This window comes from Malus sylvestris, chromosome 16 (genome assembly GCF_916048215.2).
Source record: "Malus sylvestris chromosome 16, drMalSylv7.2, whole genome shotgun sequence".
Lineage (NCBI taxonomy): Eukaryota > Viridiplantae > Streptophyta > Magnoliopsida > Rosales > Rosaceae > Malus > Malus sylvestris.
In genome coordinates, this window is record NC_062275.1 from 19,617,180 (window position 1) to 19,638,743 (window position 21,564).

Genomic DNA, 21,564 nt, shown 5'->3' on the forward strand with positions numbered 1-21,564 from the left:
TGGGGCGTGGCATTTCGGGCCGCTACCCCGTGGTGACGTGTGGGGGTACCCCGAGGTCCCCCTTTATGTTTTTTTAAGTCCTTAATCCGTTTATGGCGTCTGCTTTATGAAATTCCATAGTTATGGTAGAGTTTTATTAATTGGACCCTTTATGTGCTTAGGTGCGTTTGTTAGCGGCATGTCTGTTCCCCCTAGTTTGTACGGCTATATACTTATATTTGGAAAGATTATGGTAAATGATTTTTGTGCTTATTTAGTGGTCACTATATGCCTACGGGTAAATGATACTTCTATATATGCCTTCGAGTGGGTGCTATAGGAGCCTACGAGCGATTGATACTTACATATGCCTTCGGGTCGGCGTTGTAGGAACCTACGAGCAATTGATACTTACATATGCTATGCCTTCGGGTGGATGTTGTAAGAGCCTACGGACAATTGATACTTATATATGCCTTCGGGTGGGTGTTGTATGAGCCTACGGGCAAATGAAGTGTTCTAAATGAGGAGTTCTATATGCCTTCGTGCGATACTGATACCACTATTTAGCACATTGTTTATGATATATGTTTTATAAAGGTTTTATCGCATGCTAGGGTTTTGGAAAACTTGTTACATATTATACTATTGAGTTTTCATAAACTTTGGTGATTAGTATGTTAATGAATAATTGTTTTAGTATTACTTATATATCAACTTAGTCCACTCATGTTTTGTTATGCGCCCTTTCAAGACATAGGAACGAGGCATACGATCTGAGCTAAGAGGCACTCCCCTTCCAGTGATATCATATCACCCACTCTGCTTGGACATCACTTGTAATAGCACTTTCTGTTACACCTTCAGCTTATATTCTGAATTAGATGTATGCTCTGAACTTGTCATGCATTATCACTATGTTTTTATTGATGGCTAAATATTATTATATTATTTTAGGAAGGTTTGTATATGAATATTACATTGTGTAGTTCGCACAAAATTTATATGCATGTTTTACATGTTCGCTGCATATGCATTCATTAAATAGCTTGTGTCACCCTTGGGTGTCAACCAACACGTGGCCATCCCGCTGTCCCTCGGACATCGGGATCGGGGCATGTCACCAGACCTTTATTAGAGATGCGTTTTGTGTAAAAATGGCTATCTTTTGATTTATGGCCCTATGGTTAGCCTGGTTAGAGATAGTGTAAGAGCAACTCCACCCCTAAAAAAATGCGCCAACACCCAGCCCATTTAATCCAATCAGTGAACAGTGATAGACCCAATGAACAGTAATTGGCAAAATGCTTCTCCACCCCTAAAAAATGCACTGGCACAAACGATCTCCAACTCTACAAAATGCGCTTGCACCCAGCCCATTTAAAATATTAATAATTTTTTTTATAAAATAATATAAAAAATGTTAGTTTTAATTTTGGATAGGATTTTTAACCAATCTTGTCACACCACGTGTCATTATCAGAAAGTACTATTTTGTGGATAGATGTCTGATAAGATTTTCAACCAATTCCAACGCGCCACATGTCACTATATGTTTACAATAATTTAGCCAAGATTTCGACCAAATTTTCAACCAATGTTGTCATGCCACGTGTCATTATCCGAACGTACTATTTTATGAATAAATTTCTGATAAGATTTTCAATCAATCCCGACACGCCACATGTCACTATTTGTTTACAATAATTTAGCCAAGATTTCTATCAGATTTTCAACCAATCACATAGTGCCATGTGGCATTGTCCAGAACCTCATCCTTTTTTTTTTTTGTCCATATAAACCCTACATCCATCCTCATTCATACACCAAATTGAATCCTTCTTTTTTAGCTCAGAATTCTTCTTCATCGTTTTTAAATCTTGAGTTATTACAATGTCTTCTTCAAGGAGATTGTATGAAATCGATGAGCACCAGAAAAAAATTGTTGGCACAACAAGAAGAATTGTTTAATGTGGAGGAAGGTGGAGATGAGGCTTTCGCAATGGAAGAGGATGAGGATGATGAACATAGAAGGCAGAGGGTCTCACATTCCCGTCGTGTCATGCAAGCTGTGGGTCAGATAGCCAAACCCAGACGTGCCGCAAACTTCGATAGAAAGAGGGAAAGACAAGGTAAAGATCTCTTGGAAGATTATTTTATCCCCAACAGTGTATTCCTTGATCATATTTTTAGATGTCGGCTTTAGAATGCAACAAAGCTTGTTCGACAAAATCATGAGTGCTATTTGCAACCATGATCCATACTTTGTGCAAAAAAAGGACGCTTTTCATGTTCTAGGTCTTCTTCATGAACAAAAAAATACGGTTACCTTGCGGATGCTTGCATATGGAGCATATGCAGATCAAGTGGATGAAATAGTGAAGATGGGAAAATCAATTGTTTTGGAATCCTTGATATGGTTTTGCTCCGCAATTGAAGCCTTATACACCAATGAGTACCTCCGGAAACCCACACCAAGGGACATGCGAAGGCTTTTGAATAAGGGTGAGATGCGAGGCTTTCCTGGCATGATTGGAAGCATCGACTGCATGCACTGGACCTGGAAAAACTGTCCAAGTGCATGGCAAAGTGCTTATGGCGATAGAAAATGAGCCAAAAGTATCATTTTGTAAGCGGTGGCTTCATTTGATACATGGAGTTGGCAAGCTTTTTTGGGTATTCCAGGGGCTCAAAATGACCTCAATGTCCTGGCCCAATCTCCAATGGTGGAAGAATAAAGTTATTAGTTTATTTGGTGTGTTTTTTTTTTAAAGTTTATTTGGTGAGTTTATGTAATTTTATTTCGTGTGTTTTTTTTTTAAAGTTTATTTGGTGAGTTTATGTAATTTTATTTGGTACTAAAAATAAATAAGAAATTACATCTAGTACTAAAAATAAATAAGAAATTCATAAAGTACTAAAAATAAATAAGAAATTACATAAAGTACTAGAAATAAATAAGAAATTATACAAAGTCTGAGGAGCTAGGATATGTGGTGCTAGGGTCTTTGTTGCTAGGATATGTGTAGCTAGAATCTCATTGACTTGTTTCCTCATCTCTTGCACGCCTCCTTTGAACCACGTCTTTTTTTTCCGATGTCCAAAAATATTTAGAATTTGGAGACATTCCTTCTAGAGGCTTGTTCGTAGTTTCACGATCTACTTGAGCCATCCTTTCTTCTCTAAGAAGTTGGCTTTCTTGATGAAGTATTTCTCTTTGTCTCTCATTAGCCGCATCACGTCTCTTAGTAGCTGCTAAGATTGCTTCCATAGCCACAACTTTTGCCTCATCTCTAGTCGCTTCCTGTGCCATGTTCAGTTCACCTTGGCATGCAAGTTCGCCCATATATTTTGTTTAGTCATTTTTGGAAGAACTCATTTTTTCTTTGCAGCCTTTTTACCTTGAGGCTTTAGGGACCGACGAATCGGCTATGTCTCGGACACTTCTTTAGGTGTTCCTTCTGTCTCTTTAAATGTTTCGCCTTCTTGTTCCGCTAGGTCTGCTTTTGGTGAATTGTGTAGAAGGACGATGTGCATGACAACTTCTGGACTGGTTGGCACAATTTTGTATCTAGGACAATCTTTGACAATTTCCCAACATTCCTATTTGTTGAATGATTTCTTGTGGTTCTTCGCATTGTAGAATGCTTGTGCTTGTAGTGTCTATAAAATGTGGGATAAGACAATATTATAAATGCGAGTGTAACACAAATAAATAAATTAAAATATTGATGCGAGTGGAATACATATAAATAAATAAAAATATTGTCACCTGATCCGCTAAACTTGTTCCACTATGCAAATTACTAGAAGCACAAGAGAGAGCGTTTTTCCAACAAGTAAGGGATATGTTGAGTTTTTTCCAACGACCTTGACTACTTCTTGTGTGATCTCCAAGCCTCGCGCAAAACTCTTCCCTAATTCTACTCCACATTTCTCGCAACTCCATCTCATTACCCATAAGCGGGTCATGAGTAATGTGAACCCAACATTGACACATAGTAACATCTTCGATGAGCTTCCACGTAGCCATTTTTTCCACAAAAAAAATATATGAAAGGTTTGGTTGAATTGAAAGTGTTGAAAATATTGAAATGTGGTGTAAGGTGGAACATGTTGGTTAGGTATTTATATAAAAAAATAATAATTTTTTTAAAATTTTTTTTCTTTATTTTTAAACAATTTTTAATAATTTTTTTTATTAATTTAATTAATCTGGACCATAAGATTTTAAAAAGATTTAAATCCAATAGCTCAGATGTGGACACGTGGCCAATGGTCATAATTCTGACTGTTTCGTTTTTTTTTGGGACAAAATCGTGGACTGTAGCCATGTCAACTAGCCGTTGGGTTCAAATTTCAATTTTTTTTACCGTTGGAAATCCAACAGTCTAGAAAACTAGCTATTGGAAATCCAATGGCCCACAACGAGCCATGTGGCTACTCACGGGTTGAAATTGGCGCGCTGCAGCGATGGGTTGAGTGCTAGCCTGACGTCACATAGCTCGTCCCTTGGCTTAGCACATTCTGGGCCGACCTAGAGGCTAGCTTGGGTTGAGTGCCAGCCTATTAGGCTGGGCTGGAGCAAAAAAAGGGAGGTTGGCCTATTTTATGTGCTTTGAGCTAGCCTACCCCAATGGGGAGGAGCTGTTCTAAGGAGATAAGGGAATGGGCTAAACAACCTCATAATTAACTAATAATAATGTAATTTAAATTTGTATTTGGCAAAAATTGAATCTAAACTAAATAGAAACATATATAAACATTGCAAAGGCGGCAGCACTCTCTTTCCAAAACCGCCACGTTAGTCCCCAAACAACAAACAAATCCCCAAAATGATCGGTGAGGGGAATACGCGCAGGCCTGCGGATCCCCAAACTTTCACCAATGACCCGCGAGTACAAGACATTATGATACTCCCGAGAGTAGTACAAATTCGAATCCAACCAACGACCGCTTTGCGCTTTTAAATTTTTCGAACGCGTGCCTCTGTCGCTCGCTTAACGGCGTCGTTCCCTAGATCTACTCCCCCCCCCCCCCTAATCGCTCGCTCGCTCGCTCTCTCTCTCTCTCTCACCCCTGTCCTTAGTTTTTTCCTTCGCATCGAAAGTTCGGGAGACTTGACTGAGTCGGGGCCCCAAAAGTCTCGCGCGTCTGTGCCGCGGCGTCGCTTCGGTCTCTCCTCGTACAGACATCCGACATGGCTTTCGTTTCGTTCGTTGGACGCCTTCTTTTCGCCTCTGTCTTCCTCCTCTCTGCTTGGCATGAGTAAGCCCCAGATCTCTGTCTTCTCTCTCGGTCTTTTAAATAAAAATAAATAAAGTTTAAAATATGCAAAATCTGATATATAATTTTAGTTCATCAAACATGCATGCATGGATTTTATTAATTTTTTTTTATGTAATCTGTTATTTGTAATTATTTATTTGTTTCGTGGATCCTTTTTTTATTTTTGGTGATGCATTCGTAGTTAGATCCAAATTAATTGAACAAGATGAGTTGTAAAATGATATGATTTAAACATATTTCAATTATTTGGTATGTAGATTAGTAATTACGATAGCCTGTTACGTTGTCAGATTGATCTAAAACGAATGCTCGTTATGAGTTCACATCATTCATTTTGTATGAGGCTTGATCTTGACGAGACAGTGCATAAGCTTACAGTTGGTTTCTATGTATAGGTTCAATGAATTTGGCGTGGACGGAGGACCCGCAGCCGAATATCTGAGACCAAAATTCGATGTTTTCTCATTTCATCTGTCAACTCACACTGGTGCGCAAGTGCCCAACCAAGTTGAAGTAAGAAATTAATTTGGTTTAATACTTGAGTTTTAGTTTCTTTTAATGTTTTGATCAAAGTACGTTTTCAGTTGGTGCCTGAGTTACTTTTGTACTTTGTGATCGGCAGATCAAACATTTAGTGGCGGCGATGGTGGCATTGAAGGGTATTGGGGGTCTTCTCTTCATCTTTGGTTCTTCTATTGGAGCCTATTTGCTGGTTTGTAACTGTGATTTGGTTGTCTGAGACGCTGGTCTCGATCTTATTTTGTACCCGTAGAGCAATATTAGCCGCTAAAACATGTGTTTCGTTATATTTTTGTGCAGCTTCTGCATCAGGCCATTGCTACTCCTATCTTGTATGACTTCTACAACTATGATCCCGAGAAGACAGAATTCATTCAACTCTTTTTTAGCTTCACTCAGGTTAGTGATCAAGTTTTCTTATTTTCCCTCGTACACTTTCAGTATGTGTTTTCGTCCCTAGTTAATGTTGATTCCTATAATTTAGAACTCAACAAGGTTATCATTTTAATTTCTTAACATGTTGAAATGGTCCAAATTAGATATTTTGTCCATTTTGTACATACCATGTATGAGTTACTCAACAACGAGGTCCAACCATAAGACCAAAAGTGCGGCCGGTGAAAAACTATAGGGATGAAATTGTATTTTACTGGTAAATGGACGGCTCCCGGATGTTCTATGCTAATGAGGAGATGACTGATCTGGGAAAACTCGATATGGTTAAAATGGTACTTTTGTTAAGTGTTGAACTATAGGAATCAAGGTGAATATGATAAAATAGCATGGTGGAAAATTAATTTTGCTCATTTTTGGTCTACTATTGATATTTCACTGTGGGTAATTTTTTTTAATGGAAAACTAATGAAAAGGGTTTGAAAACTTTGAGTTTTAACGATAAGGACAAAATAAAGGGTAAAGTGAATAGGATCAGGATTGACTTTTTAATGTAAAAATGTGGTTTTTCGTTAAAGTGAACAATACCGGGAACTTTTTGTTAAAGTTCCCTTTTTTTAATGACGGTTTGATTATTCACCTTAGAATGAGGTTACCATATTGTGACTTGGACCCTCCCTTAGCTTAGAAGCTGCTTGCACAAGGTTGCCCCTTTTTTATTAACACTATGGACCCAAAGGTCAATTTGTTTAGGCATGCTATCAAAGCTGAACAAAGAAAAACTGCTAACTCATTGTTGCTGATTGACTTTGTATGATTTGCAGAACTTGGCATTATTCGGGGCTCTGCTCTTTTTCGTAGGCATGAAGACATCGATACCAAAGAGACAACAATTCAGGAAAAGAGCTCCAAAACCAAAAACTACATGAGGATTAAGGACGGAACCTTATTACACGTGGGTTTAGTTTCTGATTTCACCTGACTGTTCCTTGAGGAAACTAGTTATGTATGCTGGTATCTCTGTCTGTATTTCGGTCTCTCTTTTCAGAAATTAGGGAAACAAGATTTTCGGAAAGAAGGAGCTTTTGTTTATTTTGAGGGGTTGGTGTTTTGTTCTTGGTATTACTGAGCCAGTTTGTTGTCGACGGTTGGAAGGTAAGTACATTATTTTTTGGTATGTATTCTAAGGAGCAACTTTTCTATTTTTCGATATGAGATCTTTAATTAGTCACTATGCTCCTCGTCATTACCGTCAACCGGTGTATGTGATGATTTTTGAATGGTTAGATTGGCTGGAATAGGGTTATAATAGCGGTTGAATATTAAAATTTTTCAACCATTTATGTTATGACACTTAGTGTATCCGTCAATGTTCTTGGAACATTGAAAAATTTCTCATTAGATTGAAATGTTTACATTAAACACGCAAATGCAACCATCTGCTGAAGCTAAGCATTGCATTCCTCTCTCAAGTATTGTTAGTGATAGGTATGTTATGGAATTAGGAGAGCAATTTGCATGGTATGAGTTTATCAGTGGTACATGCTTTTTAGTCTAACAATACAATGTTAGAGAGAAACTTATACATGTTAGTATATCATTAGATCAAAATGTTACGATGGAGGTAAATCTGTTCCATGTACGTTGGAATCTGGGAGACTACATCTACAATGACTTTAAAGAGTCTGACACAGTAGCAACCGCCCCACAACCCCGCCATTACAATTGCTGCCAGGGGGAGGCAGTATAATTCATTGCCTTTGTCCATGCCGTCGTTCAACAGATCATGGCTTCTTTCAACTACCGCATTTAACAATGTGGCTTTTATGAGTTAGATTAGAGTAACTTACAACTTGGGTTGGGTTTAGTTTGTCTTTGTACCTGGATACAAGCTTATGGTAAGGGCCCAGGAGTAGATTGGTGGCCCATGGTCAACTCTACTAGACCCTATTGTATCAGTTCTTGTCTTGATCATATATTTATGAAATTCTCCAAATCGTTTTGAGTTAACAAGTTTCAATATGCTGAGTTTCGTGAATGTTGAGAAGTTGAATGGCAATAACTTCAAAGCATGGAAGCAGCAGATTGAAAGAACATTGGAATGTTGGAATTCAACATAGTATTCAAGGTTCACTTAACCTTCAGCATTAACTAATGAGAGTATTGCACAAAAAAAGAGAGAATTTTGTGAAATAGGATATAGAGCCAATCAAATGTCTCTAATCATAATGCAGAATTCAACGGAGGAAGACAAAAGAGGAGAAATTCCTTGTTGTGACTTGGCTAAGAATTATATGGACAAGAATCTAGATTCAAGAGAAGTTTAAGTAATCGAATAAAGCTGAAACTGGAGCTTGCTTGTCAACATTAATAAACACCGAGCATGATGGTTCTAGTAGCATTCTCACTTATTGAAGTTGGTTAACATTACCAACAAGTTGAATAACTTAGATATTGGCAATTTTGATCAGTTTCTTGTGCATATGTAACTTTACTCATTGTCAAGTGATTATGAGCAATTGAAAGTGAGCTATAATCATGGTTTTAAAAGGCGCTAGGTGCAAGTTGGGCGGTGAGTTGGGGTCTAACGTCTAGGCGGACTAGACGGACTTAGGAAAATTTGTTATATATTATATGAATTAGTTAAATTTACTAGACGGATTTAGGTAAATTTATTATATATTATATGAATTAATTAAATTTACTATATCATATATAAATAATTATTGAATAATTTGTTATTTCTTAAAAAAGAACATACATATGAGTGTTTTATGTACATATGTAATATGCTTGCCTAAGAAAAAAAAACAAAACATTATCCAAATAATTTATATAACATTTATATATATATATATATATATATAATATATTCCAAACTTTTCAAAATATAAAAAGCCCACGTACCGGGTGGTTTTCATAATTAATACCACTCAATAACCCTTCAAGTGGTACTTGTCCACCCCACCTCTCTCACATCACCCAAAGTGGACCTTAGTCATCACCACCTTTTGATCTTGGAAAGTGAGATGTCGTTTGTATTAATTTATTCGTTTAGATAATATCATTTGTTAAAAAAAAAAATATGTCCAATACACATATAGACCTTATCTTTTCATAGAAAAATAAAGAGATCTACTTAAAGCATTCAGGCTGTTAAGTTATGTCATATCAGTTAATTATATTTAATTATAATATAAGCACATTATGCTTGGAAGTGTCCCGATTTGACGCAAGTTTCTATATTCGTTAATGCCTTGATAGTCAATAGATGTATGGTGAGCATACACTAAGATTTAGGATGGTGAACAAAAATGTTCTCTTTAAATATTGACATGCCCGACCCTGATATTCCCCGAACACCAAAGTAGGCACGTACTGGCCGACACCCGAAGGTGACGAAGTCATATTAGGATGCATGAGAAATAATAAATATAAACAATACTTATAAATTTAAATACAATTAATATACAAATGAGGAACGTGTTCAGAGTATACAACTAATTCTATACACTAAAGAAGAAATAATACAAAATTGAATGAACAAAAGGAGTAGGTCTTACACCAAGAGGACTCGATGATGTCGATGCGAGAGTGCCTTGACGCCGGGATTGTACGCCTTAATTCTAAGTCCTCAGAGAGCGCAAAACACACATGAGTGGACCAAATTGATATATATATATATACAGTGGCGAAGCCAGGATTTCTCGGGGGGAGGGGCGAACTTAAAAGAATGCAAGGTTAAATTTGGAGATAGTGTCTACGAATTGCTTCACGATAATTAGGTGGATAATCAATCATTCGACGTCTATGTGCAGGGTCTGCAGGAAGATTAGCCAATATTTCATCCAAATCCAACTCAGTGGCTTCACTTTGTTGTGACCTACTTGGAATATTTGAAGGAGGATTTAAGCATTGTTTCTTATAGTATCGTTCCATTACGTAACTGTAAAATGGAAAGAAATAAAAATTCTTAGACTCTTAATCCTAAAGTAGACTATACTATTACTATAGTATGTATAATAACTAATCCAACCAACCAACAATTCAATTAATCAAAAGTACTAATAACCAATAACCATATTCGTATCAATTGGGTTAAATTTGTATCAATAATTTGTATCATAGAATCATAGAAGCATATCAAAAATTTGTATCAATAATTCGTATCAATTGGGTTAAATTTCTAATTCCCAATTCGTATCAATAATTTCATCCTAAAAAATAATTTCATAATTTCTTATCAATAATCATAAAAGCATATGATTCACATCAATAATCAATAACCAATAACCATATTAATGCATTAGCATATAATTTCATACCAATTCAAGGAAATTTGTATTGAATAATTAATTAGGTTAGGGATTATACATTTAAGAATTAAAAATTTTACCTTTAGATGGTGATTGGTGGAAGGCCTGTGCTGTGTTGATTGGTGGCTTGTTAGCTTGTAAAGGGACGTTGGCACTGGGATGTTGGGGAGCAGAAATTAAAGCTCCTGTCCTGTGTTGATTGGTGAAGAACCGCAGAAGGAACAAAAGCAAAGGGAACAGAACGGGTTGGGACTGACTAGGGTTTTGGGCGACACGCGGAAGCGGTCCCCATTTGTATTTTTTTTAAAAATTCAAACATACAAAACGGCGCCGTTTTGTATAACAATTTTTAAATTTTTTTAACCAGGCCCAAAACGACGTCGTTTTGGCCTGGTTTAAAAAAATAAAAAATAAACTGCAATCTGCAGATTGCAGATTGCCCAGAAAAACAGAGGACTTGAACCAGCAATTTCCGGCGAGGCGCGCGCGAGGGGAGTGGCGAAGAGCTGGGTCCAGTGGTGTTTCCCGGCGAGGGGAGTGGCGGCCGCCACTCCTCGCCCTCACGTGGCTTCGCCACTGTATATATATATATATATATATATATATATATATATATATATATATATAGGGTAAATTACATAGAAACCCCTCAGGTTTGAGGTCTATTACAACCTCATACAACATCTTTAAAACATTTCACTTTCATACCTCAAGTACTATTTTATTTCAAAATAATACCTCCGTTACATTTTCCATCCATTGATCCGTTAAGTGCTGACGTGGCTGCCAAATGTGTGCCACGTGGCAAAAAAAATTAATTTTTTAATTTTTTTTTGAAAAATCTGAATCTTCTAAATAAAAATAAAATAAAATAAAAAAAAAAACCAAAACTTAGAAAACGCAAAACCACCCCCGTAACCTCTACCTACCCCTCCTCTCCCTTCCAACCACCTCCATTTCCTCCACTCTCTTCACCTCCCCTCCCATCAAAAAACCCACCCCACCCCCACTTTCCCTGAGCCCTTCTCCTCTTCATCCCTTCCCCCTTTCTCCCTTCTCTCATCTGTAACCTCACCCACAACATTCCAACATATTCAAATCATGAAATTGAACAACAATTTTCTCAATTCATACACAAAAACCAAGAGTTTGGCCTTAGGGACAACAACCACCATTCCTTGAAGCTCTGGAGTGAGGACGACCTGACATCCCAGCCTTGAGAACCCTAGCCTTAGAGTTCCTCTTCAGCACGTACTCCTCGTCGTAGGACCGCGGAGGGAGGTGGCTCGACGGTGGGAGCTTGTCGCCGGGGGCAGGGTTTGCGAGAGCTTGTCGTCGCTGGGAGGGGGGGCGAGTCGTCGGAGCTTATCATCGCAGGGGGGAGGGGGAGTCGCATAAGCTTGTAGTCGTGGCGGGGGTGGGGGCCGAGGGGCGGAGGGGGCGACGGGAAGGGCCTCTGCGAGGTGGGGTGAGGTGGGTCGTCTGGGAGAGGGGGTGTGTAAGTTTCTGGGTTTTTGTGTGTGGGGGGAGGGGAAGGGGATGTTCAGTTTTTGCTTTTGCTTTTGTTTGTTTGTTTGTTTGTTTTTGTTTTTTTTAAGAAGATTCAGGTTTAAAAAAATATTATTTTTGCCACGTGGCATACATTTGGCAGCCACGTGACACAAATGTGAGAGTCACGTCAGCACTTAAAGGATCAATGGATGAAAAATGTAACGGAGGTGTTTATACCATACTTAAGGGCATCCGTATTTAGATCTCGTACAAATACTCGGGGGACTTAAATGTAATTATGTAATAAAGGAAGGAGCAAATATGTAATAAGTGAGGAGCCTTTATTCTATAAAAGGACTCCTCACCCTCATAATTGTAGGAGGCCAATTCCTAGGCCCTCTCACCCTCAGAAGCTCTCTCATCCTCAATACTCTCAGAAATACAATAATCAGTGTGGACGTAGCCCAAACCTTGGGGTGAACCACGATACATCTTGTGTTATTTACATTTCTTGCATATTCACGGTCGGATTTACATTGTTCCAAGACCTCCGGTTTTGTGCACCAACATTTGGCGCCGTCTGTGGGAAACGACTCGAAAAACTATGTCGGTTCTCTTTCATTTTTTCATCTCACCACCATGAATATGCAAAAACCCAAGAACCCAGAAAACCTCACTCTTTGGGCTTTTCCAAGAAACCTTCGCAGAAACTGTGCAATTTAAAAAAAAAAAAACCGTCCAAAAACCCATTTTTTCTCTCTCTCTCTATTCATTTCTAGAAGATCTGCAACTCACAAATCTGTCTACACAAAAACTATGCGTTTTGCTGCTTCCTGGGAAAAGAAGCCATGAGCGACCTAATTGAGCCTGCAACGACATCGTCTTCGGCCAAGGATCCGGCCCTCCTGATTCACCCGCGCCGTGAGTCGTTCAAGCTCGGGCTACTGCCCATCCCCAAGCCCATCTTCACCGACCCGACCTCTGCTCAAGCAGAAGCTGATCGTAGAGTCGCCGAGTCACCTAGTCGACTCGTCCACGATCTCCGAGGCAGCTCAGATTGCAAGGCATCCAAGGGTAGTCTTATTATTCTTGAACCAGCGAAGAAAATTACACACAACTCGATCGTGGGATTTCTTGGGACTTGAGCAAGAGGGTGTTGTTCCACCCAATTCAATCTGGAAGAAGGCAAGATATGGTGAAGATTCGATCATAAGAAACCTTGATACTGGAGCATGGCCAGAATCTAAGAGCTTTAGTGATGAGGGGTATGGACCGATTCCATCCAAGTGGAAATGAATCTGTCAAAATCAGACATATCCAAAATTTCACTACAACAGTTAAACAAGATATGCTCGTTGTTAATGCATATTCGAGTTCCCTTTGCTTCTCTCGCGGGTCGCCGGAGCGGACGTTGGCGGCTGACAAGGTCAGAGGCTCGCAACAGAGGGAAGTTCGTCAACAAGGTCAGAGGCTCAGGATTCCCAGAGATCAGCCTCGACGAAAGAAAGTGGGTGAAGAAAATGGAGACGACGGGGCAAGTCGCCGGCGTATGATCGCCACATCTTGATGGTAGTAAACGCCACAGCGGCGAGCCTATCGTTCGTTGGGTCGGGGTTCATCGTCTTCTGCTATGTCCTTTTCAAAGAGCTCCGCAAGTTCTCCTTCAAGCTCGTCTTCTACCTCGCGCTCCACATCGCCTTGGAAACTGATCCACGGAAAAGAAAAGAAAAAGTAAAGCAAGTCTGCAAAAGCAAAAACAAGTCTGCCAGAGAGGGTGGAGGTGGAGAGACAGAGACGCAATGGAGAGAAAAGAAGAAAAACAAAAGATCTTCCTATTATTATGATTCCTTCTGTCTGCTAGGTGAAGAGACAGAGAGAGTGCAGTGGAAAACAAAAAACAAAAGCAGAAAAGAAAAAGTAAAAGAGAAAGCAAAAGCAAGGAATAAACACCCTACCAGAATGATATGATTTACTTTCCTTGTTTTTGTATGATGTGATTTATTTTTCTTATCTTTCGGAGACATCTGTATAAACCTCATCAGAGGGTAATAAAAAAAATGGCAAAGCCCAAAATAAATGGGTTGGAATGTTGTGTGGAGGGCGAAGGCCCATGAGCCCAAAATAGCACCAACCAGGTGACCAAAAGTACTCCCAGTACTATAAAAAATTATTCGGCACCCTGCCGCTATTATCACCAACTAGGTGACCAAAAGTACGCCCAGTACTACAAAAAATTATTCGGCACCTCGCCGCTATTATCGCCAACCAAGTGATCAAAAGTACGCCTAGTACTTCAAATTATACATGAGCATTAACATTCATGAGCATTACTCATGTTAATCATACATAAACATTCATGAGCATTACTCATATCAATCATACATAAACATTCATGAGCATCACTTATGTTAACATTCATGAGCATCACTCATGTCAACATCCATGAGCATCACTCATGTCAATCAACATAAACATTCATGAGCATCACTCATGTCAATCAGCTTCAAAAGCTTCATTTACAAAAGCTCTAGCTTCAAAAGCTTCATTTACAGAGCTCTAGCTTCAAAAGCTTCATTTACAAAAGCTCTAGCTTCAAAAACTTCATTTACAGAGCTCCAGCTTCAAAGCTTCACTTGCAAAGCTTCACCTACAAAGCTTCAGTGCAGGGTATACAAATACCGCCTCCGAACAACCGCCATTTCGGCCCATACATGGATTCAATTTGAAATCTCCAGCCAACAGACTCTATTGACCGAAGACTTGGGGGACTACTACACTATATGCCATATATTGAGCCTCAACTGGGCCTCATGAAAAATACTTGGGGGACTTAGCCCATTATTTATGTATTGAGGAGCGAGCCCTTATTCTATAAAATGGACTCCCTCACTTTCAGTAGAGATCACCCATTATTCATGTACTAAGGAGCGAGCCCTTATTTTATAAAAGGGACTCCCTCACTTTCATTAGAGAGCAACGCCGCCAGCTGAGCAAACCGCATCGCCGCGAGCATCACTTATAACCCATCACTTATGTACTGAGGAGCGAGCCCTTATTCTATAAAAGGGACTCCCTCACCACCATTAGAGAGCATCGTCGCTTACTAAGCAACCGCCTCGCTGCGAGCATCAACTCTAGCCCATCATTCATGTATTGAGGAGCGAGCCCTCATCTAGTTACTTCGGTCCACACATGGACTGAATTTCAAGTTTCTAGCCAAAAGACTTTATTGACTGAAGACTTGGGGGACTACTATTTATACCATACTTAAGGGCCTCCGTATTTAGATCTCGTACAAATACTCGGAGGACTTAAATGTAATTATGTAATAAAGGAAGGGGCAACTATGTAATAAGTAAGGAGCCCTTATTTTATAAAAGGACTCCTCACCCTCACAATTGGAGGAGGCCAATTCCTAGGCCTTCTCACCCTCAGAAGCTCTCTCATCCTAAATACTCTCAGAAATACAATAATCAGTGTGGACGTAGCCCAAACCTTGGGGTGAACCACGATACATCTTGTGTTATTTACATTTCTTGCAGATTCACGGTCGGATTTACGTTGTTCCAAGACCTCCGGTTTTGTGCATCAACTGGAGGTATTATTTTGAAATAAAATAGTACTTGAGGTATGAAAGTGAAATGTTTTAAAAATGTTGTATGAGGTTGTAATAGACCTCAAACTTGAGGGGTTACTATGTAATTTACCTATATATAAAATACTGAAACAGTTATCAACATACTAACCCCCAAAGTTTAATGAACACTCATAGCATAATATGTAATAGGTTTCCAAAACCCTAACATGCCATAAAACCTTTCATGAAACATATCTCATATATATAGTGTGCTAACTAGTGATATCAGTATTAGTATTTCTCGGCCCGAAGCCATCAACATATGTCTCCGCCAGCCATATATCTCCCTCAGCCATATATCTCCCTCGCCCGTAGGCAGAACAACGACCAATAGATACACACAAAATCATTGAACATAGATTTTCCAAACATAGGTACATATATCTCGAAACATCTTTATAACATATAGTCATCCATCATATATACTATAAAGAAGTGTGTAAAAGCATTTTCATAAATAGTATATAGTCATCCATCGTATATACTACAAAGAACATCAGTTCGATAAAATATGATATTCCAAAATATTCTCAGTAAGCATAATATCTCATAAAATGTAATCATTAAATCATACTTTTCATGTAGCATTTCTACTATTAAAACATGCATTTTAGAAAGGGTCCACTCACGGATACTTTGCCGCCGAGGAGCCATGCAAACTAGCGAAGATGAAAATGTCCCAAATAATTGCCCCTAAGCACATAAAGAGTCCAATTAATAAAACTAGTCATACAAAATACCAAAATGAAGCCCAAGGGAAGAGGAACATATCTATACCTATCACGGGGCTAGTCGTGGCTGGAGTCAGCTGAAAAACAGCCTGCAAGCCGTCGGGTCTTCATCGGAAACTAGGGAAGGTTTCCCCAACTTGTTTCCACGTCCAAAAGCCACCAAAATTACTCAAAAACATCCCAAGCTCACACTAAAACACGATCTACTAGGTTTTAAAGGGTTTTGTAACATTATCTTCACTAGAATCAATGAGGTCTTCGTTGGGAAAACCGTAGCTCCTCGACGGAGCTCCTTGGCTCGACGCAGTAGCTGGGTTCGACATGGGGTGGGTCTGGTGGGGTGGTGAGGTCGCCGTGTTGTGTGAGTGTGCATGAGTGTGTGTGTGTGTGTGTGTGTGGGAGCTCGGGGAGGGGAGAGCACAGAGAGAGGGAGCACGGGGAAGATGAGAAAAGAGAGAAAAGTGAGGGAGAGGAGGAGAGAGAGAATTGGGACCCGGGGACAAAACCAAAACAAATGGCCCCATGGGCACACACAATAAGACCCAAAAACAATTTTTAAAATAAAAAATATCCCAAACTTAGTGAAATTACAACAATACCCCTTCGTTCCGTAAATTCCAGGACGGGTTGTTACAAATATAGTTTTTCACATTGCAATTCAGCGTAATATGCTGCTTATAAATAAATAAAACGCAAAACCCCAGTATATTTCGTATCGAAAAAAAATCCCACGTATATTTTGGGTCAAAGGTATTAGGTATTGAACTATTTAAACGATGCCTAATTAACATGTGATTAATGATGAGATTATTTTAATATATTGTAAGTCTTTGGAAAATGATTGATCTTGATTTCCCACCAAGTCCAAATAATTTTAGCATTATCTTTTGGTCTATTCTTCCAACTTGAACAACTACAAAGTGATCATATTCTCTGGTTACTAATACACATCAATACACTAGGTATTTGTGTGAATAATATCTAGACACAAACAAAGATGGTAGCGACCAACACAAATTACGACCGAAAAAGTGAAGTAAAAGCTTTTGATGACACAAAAGAAGGAGTTAAAGGCCTCGTTGATGCGGGCATAACGGAAGTTCCTCGAATTTTTCATCACCCGCTAGAGGAGTCGGAAACCAGCTCCGATTCAGAAGCCAGCCAGTTTAGCATAGCGGTCATAGATCTTCAAGGCCTTGAACTCGGTAGTCTAACTAAGCGCAAGGAGATCGTTGCAAAAGTCGCAGAGGCATCGAAGACTTGGGGCTTTTTTCAGATGGTAGCGACCAACACAAATTACGACCGAAAAAGTGAAGTAAAAGCTTTTGATGACACAAAAGAAGGAGTTAAAGGCCTCGTTGATGCGGGCATAACGGAAGTTCCTCGAATTTTTCATCACCTGCTAGAGGAGTCGGAAACCAGCTCCGATTCAAAAGCCAGCCAGTTTAGCATAGCGGTCATAGATCTTCAAGGCCTTGAACTCGGTAGTCTAACTAAGCGCAAGGAGATTGTTGCAAAAGTCGCAGAGGCATCGGAGACTTGGGGCTTTTTTCAGATTGCAAATCATGGAATACCGGTAGATGTTTTGGAGGAGATGAAAAATGGGGCACGTGGGTTTTTTGAGCAAGACACTCAAGTGAAGAAGGAGCTTTATACTCGTGAACACTCCAGACCTTTGGTCTACAATAGCAATTTTGATCTGTATAGTGCACCGGCTACTAGTTGGAGGGATAGTTTTGGGTGTTACATGGCTCCTAATCCTCCTAAGCCGGAAGAATTGCCAGAAGTATGCAGGTATATATGCGACATGCATGATAATTTATAATTCTTTGCTACAATGGTAACTAGTTTGATTTAGAATTTATTCATATCCTAGATGAGATTCGATCATGTATTGACTTTTGGTTGTTAATTTCTACACTTTGATGTAGGAATTGAATCATTTTGTAAAATCTTAAAATTTTGCTTTTTCATTAACAACTTTCGTCCATGAGATTTGAACTTAGGGCCTCCAACAAAGTGGAGAGTCTGGAGACTGAATGTAAATTAAACAAATGGTCATATGTAAGAAAAGAAATACAGTTAAAATCACGACACACAAGTCACACATGCTAACCATTTTACTTAAATCTCTGTCAAATAATTTTTATATGCAGAGACATACTGGTTGAATATTCGAAGCAAGTAATGAAGTTGGGGAAGTTGCTGTTGCAGTTGTTGTCGGAGGCTCTTGGCCTAAAGCCAAGTCACTTAAATGACATAGATTGTAGTGAGGGGCTTGTGCTTCCAAGCCATTACTATCCTGCTTGTCCACAGCCGGAATTGACTCTGGGAACCACCAAGCACGGTGACTTCAGCTTCCTCACGATACTTCTACAAGATCATATTGGTGGTCTCCAAGTTCTTCCTCAGAACAAGTGGATTAATGTTCCTCCTGTGCCCGGAGCTCTTGTGGTTAATATTGGAGATCTTCTGCAGGCAAGTATCATATTATTAGGAAATACTTAAGCCGACATATTTATGCTCTTAATTTAGGTTCTAAAAGTGAATTATTGTGAGGTTTCAGCTAATATCAAATGACAGATTCAAGAGCGTACAACATAGGGTACTGGCAAACCGTGTAGGTCCAAGAGTATCCATTGCAAGCCTCTTTTACACCGGCATGTTACCGTCAACAAAACTCTATGGACCGATCAAGGAGCTATTATCAGAAGACAATCCTCCAAAGTATAGGGAGACTAATGTAAGGGACTACGTTCTTTACGTCCATAACAAAGGCCTTGATGGCTCATCTGCCTTGTCTCAGTTCAAGCTTTGAGCTGCTGCTATGAAGAGCGGTACTAAATTATATTATTACCTGTATAGTGTGTAACATTACTCTTTTGGCATACATATATATTGGTTGTTTTGATTGTAATACTTTAGGCTGATCGATCAGTACAGAGAAATGTAATTAATTAAGTGGTTGATTACTGAGTTGTATATCAATGACAGCTGTAATGGTTATTGAACCATAGTGCAGCCAGATTAAGTTTTCCACCTACGAACCAACTTGAAGAATTGAATTGAAGTTATTAGGAACAAAGTTTGACCATTGGGTCAATTTGTTTAGGCATGCTATCAAAGCTGAAGCAAAGAAAACTGCCAAGTCATTGTTACTGATTTACTTGGTATGATTTGCAGAACTTGGCATTATTCGGAGCTCTGCTCTTTTTCGTAGGCATGAAGACATCGATACCAAAGAGACAACAGCTCAGGAAAAGAGCTCCAAAACCAAAAACTACATGAGGATTAAGGACGGAACCTTATATTACACATGGGTTTAGTTTCTGACTTCACCTGACGGTTCCTCGAGGCAACTAGTTATGTATGCCGGTATCTCTGTCTGTATTCTCGGTTTCTCTTTTCAAAATTAGTGAAACAAGATTAGCGGAAAGAAGGAGCTTTTGTTTATTTTGAGGGGTTACTGTTTTGTTCTTAGTAGGAGGTCGCACTTGATGCGATGGCAAGTGCCTTCGCCCATGAGCGGTAGGTCTCGGGCTCGAGACTTGGGAGCAGCCTCTCCATAAATGGGGGTAAGGCTAGCCGACATTTACCTCTCCCAGACCCTGCGTAAAGCGGGAGCCTTGTGCACTGGGTACGACCTTTTTTACTGTTTTGTTCTTAGTATTACTGAGCCAGTTTGTTAAAAGAAGGTACATTATTTTTTGGTATTTATTCTAAGGAGCAACTTTTCTATTTTTCGATTTGAGATCTTTAATTAGTCACTATACCCTTGTCATTAAGAGTGCGTTTGTTTCACCGGACTAACTCGAACTGGATCAACTTCAGGGACTAAGTTGGATTGGTTTTAGACTAGACTAAGTTAAATTGACTTGGTGAAACGTTTGGTGCAGTGTCGGATTAAAAAAACAGGATAAAGAAAAAGAAAAAAAAACCCATAATATATAACAAAAAAAATCATATTATTTGCTTCAACTTAAATTTCAACCAAAATCAAAATTTTCAACATCCCATTCCTAAATCCAAAACCAAAGTGGCATAAACCAACCAAAATTAACTAATATATGCATTGAAATGCTAAATTTCAAAATTCCTAGTTCAACAATCTTTCCTAATTTAGAAATTTACAAACACAAACAAAAACCACTAAGAAATTCTAGCAAAAAAAAAAAAACAATCGAAAATCGAAAATCGGAAAAAAAATTGGAAGAGGACCCAAGTGAGATTTTACCAACTAAGTAAATCCGTCCTCCTCGCTCATCGTTTTCCCAGCTGGCAAATTGGTGATGTTGAATAGCTTCTTCCTCATTATGCCACCCAAAGACAATCTCTTGGCCATTCTCTCACTTCCCATATTGTTCGAAACCCTATTTAAACTTCAAGATTCACAATTGGGCATTCAAGAAATGCAATTCCAACATTAAAAATAGTGATCTTTTGGGGGAAAACACTTCGAGTGCAGAGAAGAGAACCCATAATTCAAATTGGAAAATTTAAATGAACAAGTGACTTCGGAGATGACGAGATCGTCAGAGATGAAGCTTGTGCCGTCAAAAATTGAGGTCGAGGAGGACGGAGCCAAATGGAGGGCGAGATCAATGAGCTTGGTTTGATCGATGAATTGGACGACGGAGCTCATGGTTATTCGATTGAGGTTTGAGTCTGAGGGCTCTTCACGATTCTGAGTTTGGGGCGATGAGAGAAAGAGAGGACAGCTGCAGAAAGCAGGGAGAGGAAGAGAGCAATGAGGAGGAGAGAACTAGGATGAAGCGGTCTTAGCTAGTCCATGCTTATCGGGGGCTCTCGCTAAGTCCAGTTAGTGAGGTCTTTAGACGAGGCTAGTCCTTCCTAGTCTCATTAAACTTAATTCCACAAGGTAACAAACACAGGTTTCACTAATATTTAAGTCAGTCCAAACTAGTGAATGTTAGTGAGGGCAAACAAATGTCCCCTATGAGTTCTATCATCAACCGGGTATGTGATGTTTGATTTTTTGAATGGTTAGATTGGCTGGAATAGGATTATAATGGCGGTTGAATATTAAATTTTTTCAACCATTTATGTTATGACACTTGGTATATCGGTTTACATTCTTGGCCCATTGAAAAACTTCTCATTAGATTGAAATTTTTAGCTTAAAACACGCAAATGCAACCATTAGCTGAAGCTAAGCATTGCATTCCTCTCTAGAGTATTTTTAGTGATA

At 39.1% G+C, this 21,564-nt stretch overlaps 2 protein-coding genes across 6 annotated transcripts; both read left to right on the plus strand.

Moving 5' to 3' along the window:
• Positions 1-5,008: 5,008 nt before the first annotated feature.
• On the plus strand, positions 5,009-20,101 carry LOC126608503 (uncharacterized). 3 transcript variants are annotated; one of them, XR_007617888.1, is made up of 6 exons: positions 5,021-5,247; positions 5,664-5,781; positions 5,891-5,980; positions 6,088-6,186; positions 7,005-7,339; positions 20,051-20,101. XR_007617888.1 is itself a non-coding variant. In XM_050276445.1 (5 exons), the coding sequence occupies exons 1-5, from the start codon at positions 5,180-5,182 to the stop codon at positions 19,641-19,643; spliced, it is 480 nt and encodes a 159-aa protein (XP_050132402.1). In that variant the 5' UTR covers positions 5,009-5,179. The 3 variants fall into 3 exon arrangements, 2 of the variants coding, with proteins under 2 accessions (XP_050132402.1, XP_050132401.1); XM_050276445.1 differs by lacking the exons at positions 7,005-7,339; positions 20,051-20,101 and adding an exon at positions 19,539-19,643 and having other exon boundaries at positions 5,009-5,247; XM_050276444.1 differs by lacking the exon at positions 20,051-20,101 and having other exon boundaries at positions 7,005-7,411.
• Positions 17,256-19,687, plus strand: LOC126608501 (1-aminocyclopropane-1-carboxylate oxidase homolog 1-like). 3 transcript variants are annotated; one of them, XM_050276442.1, is made up of 4 exons: positions 17,257-17,548; positions 17,828-18,149; positions 18,512-18,833; positions 18,922-19,440. In XM_050276442.1, the coding sequence occupies exons 1-4, from the start codon at positions 17,353-17,355 to the stop codon at positions 19,171-19,173; spliced, it is 1,092 nt and encodes a 363-aa protein (XP_050132399.1). In that variant the 5' UTR covers positions 17,257-17,352; the 3' UTR covers positions 19,174-19,440. The 3 variants fall into 3 exon arrangements, with proteins under 3 accessions (XP_050132397.1, XP_050132399.1, XP_050132398.1); XM_050276441.1 differs by adding an exon at positions 19,539-19,687 and having other exon boundaries at positions 17,307-18,149; positions 18,922-19,192; XM_050276440.1 differs by having other exon boundaries at positions 17,256-18,149.
• Positions 20,102-21,564: the final 1,463 nt, after the last annotated feature.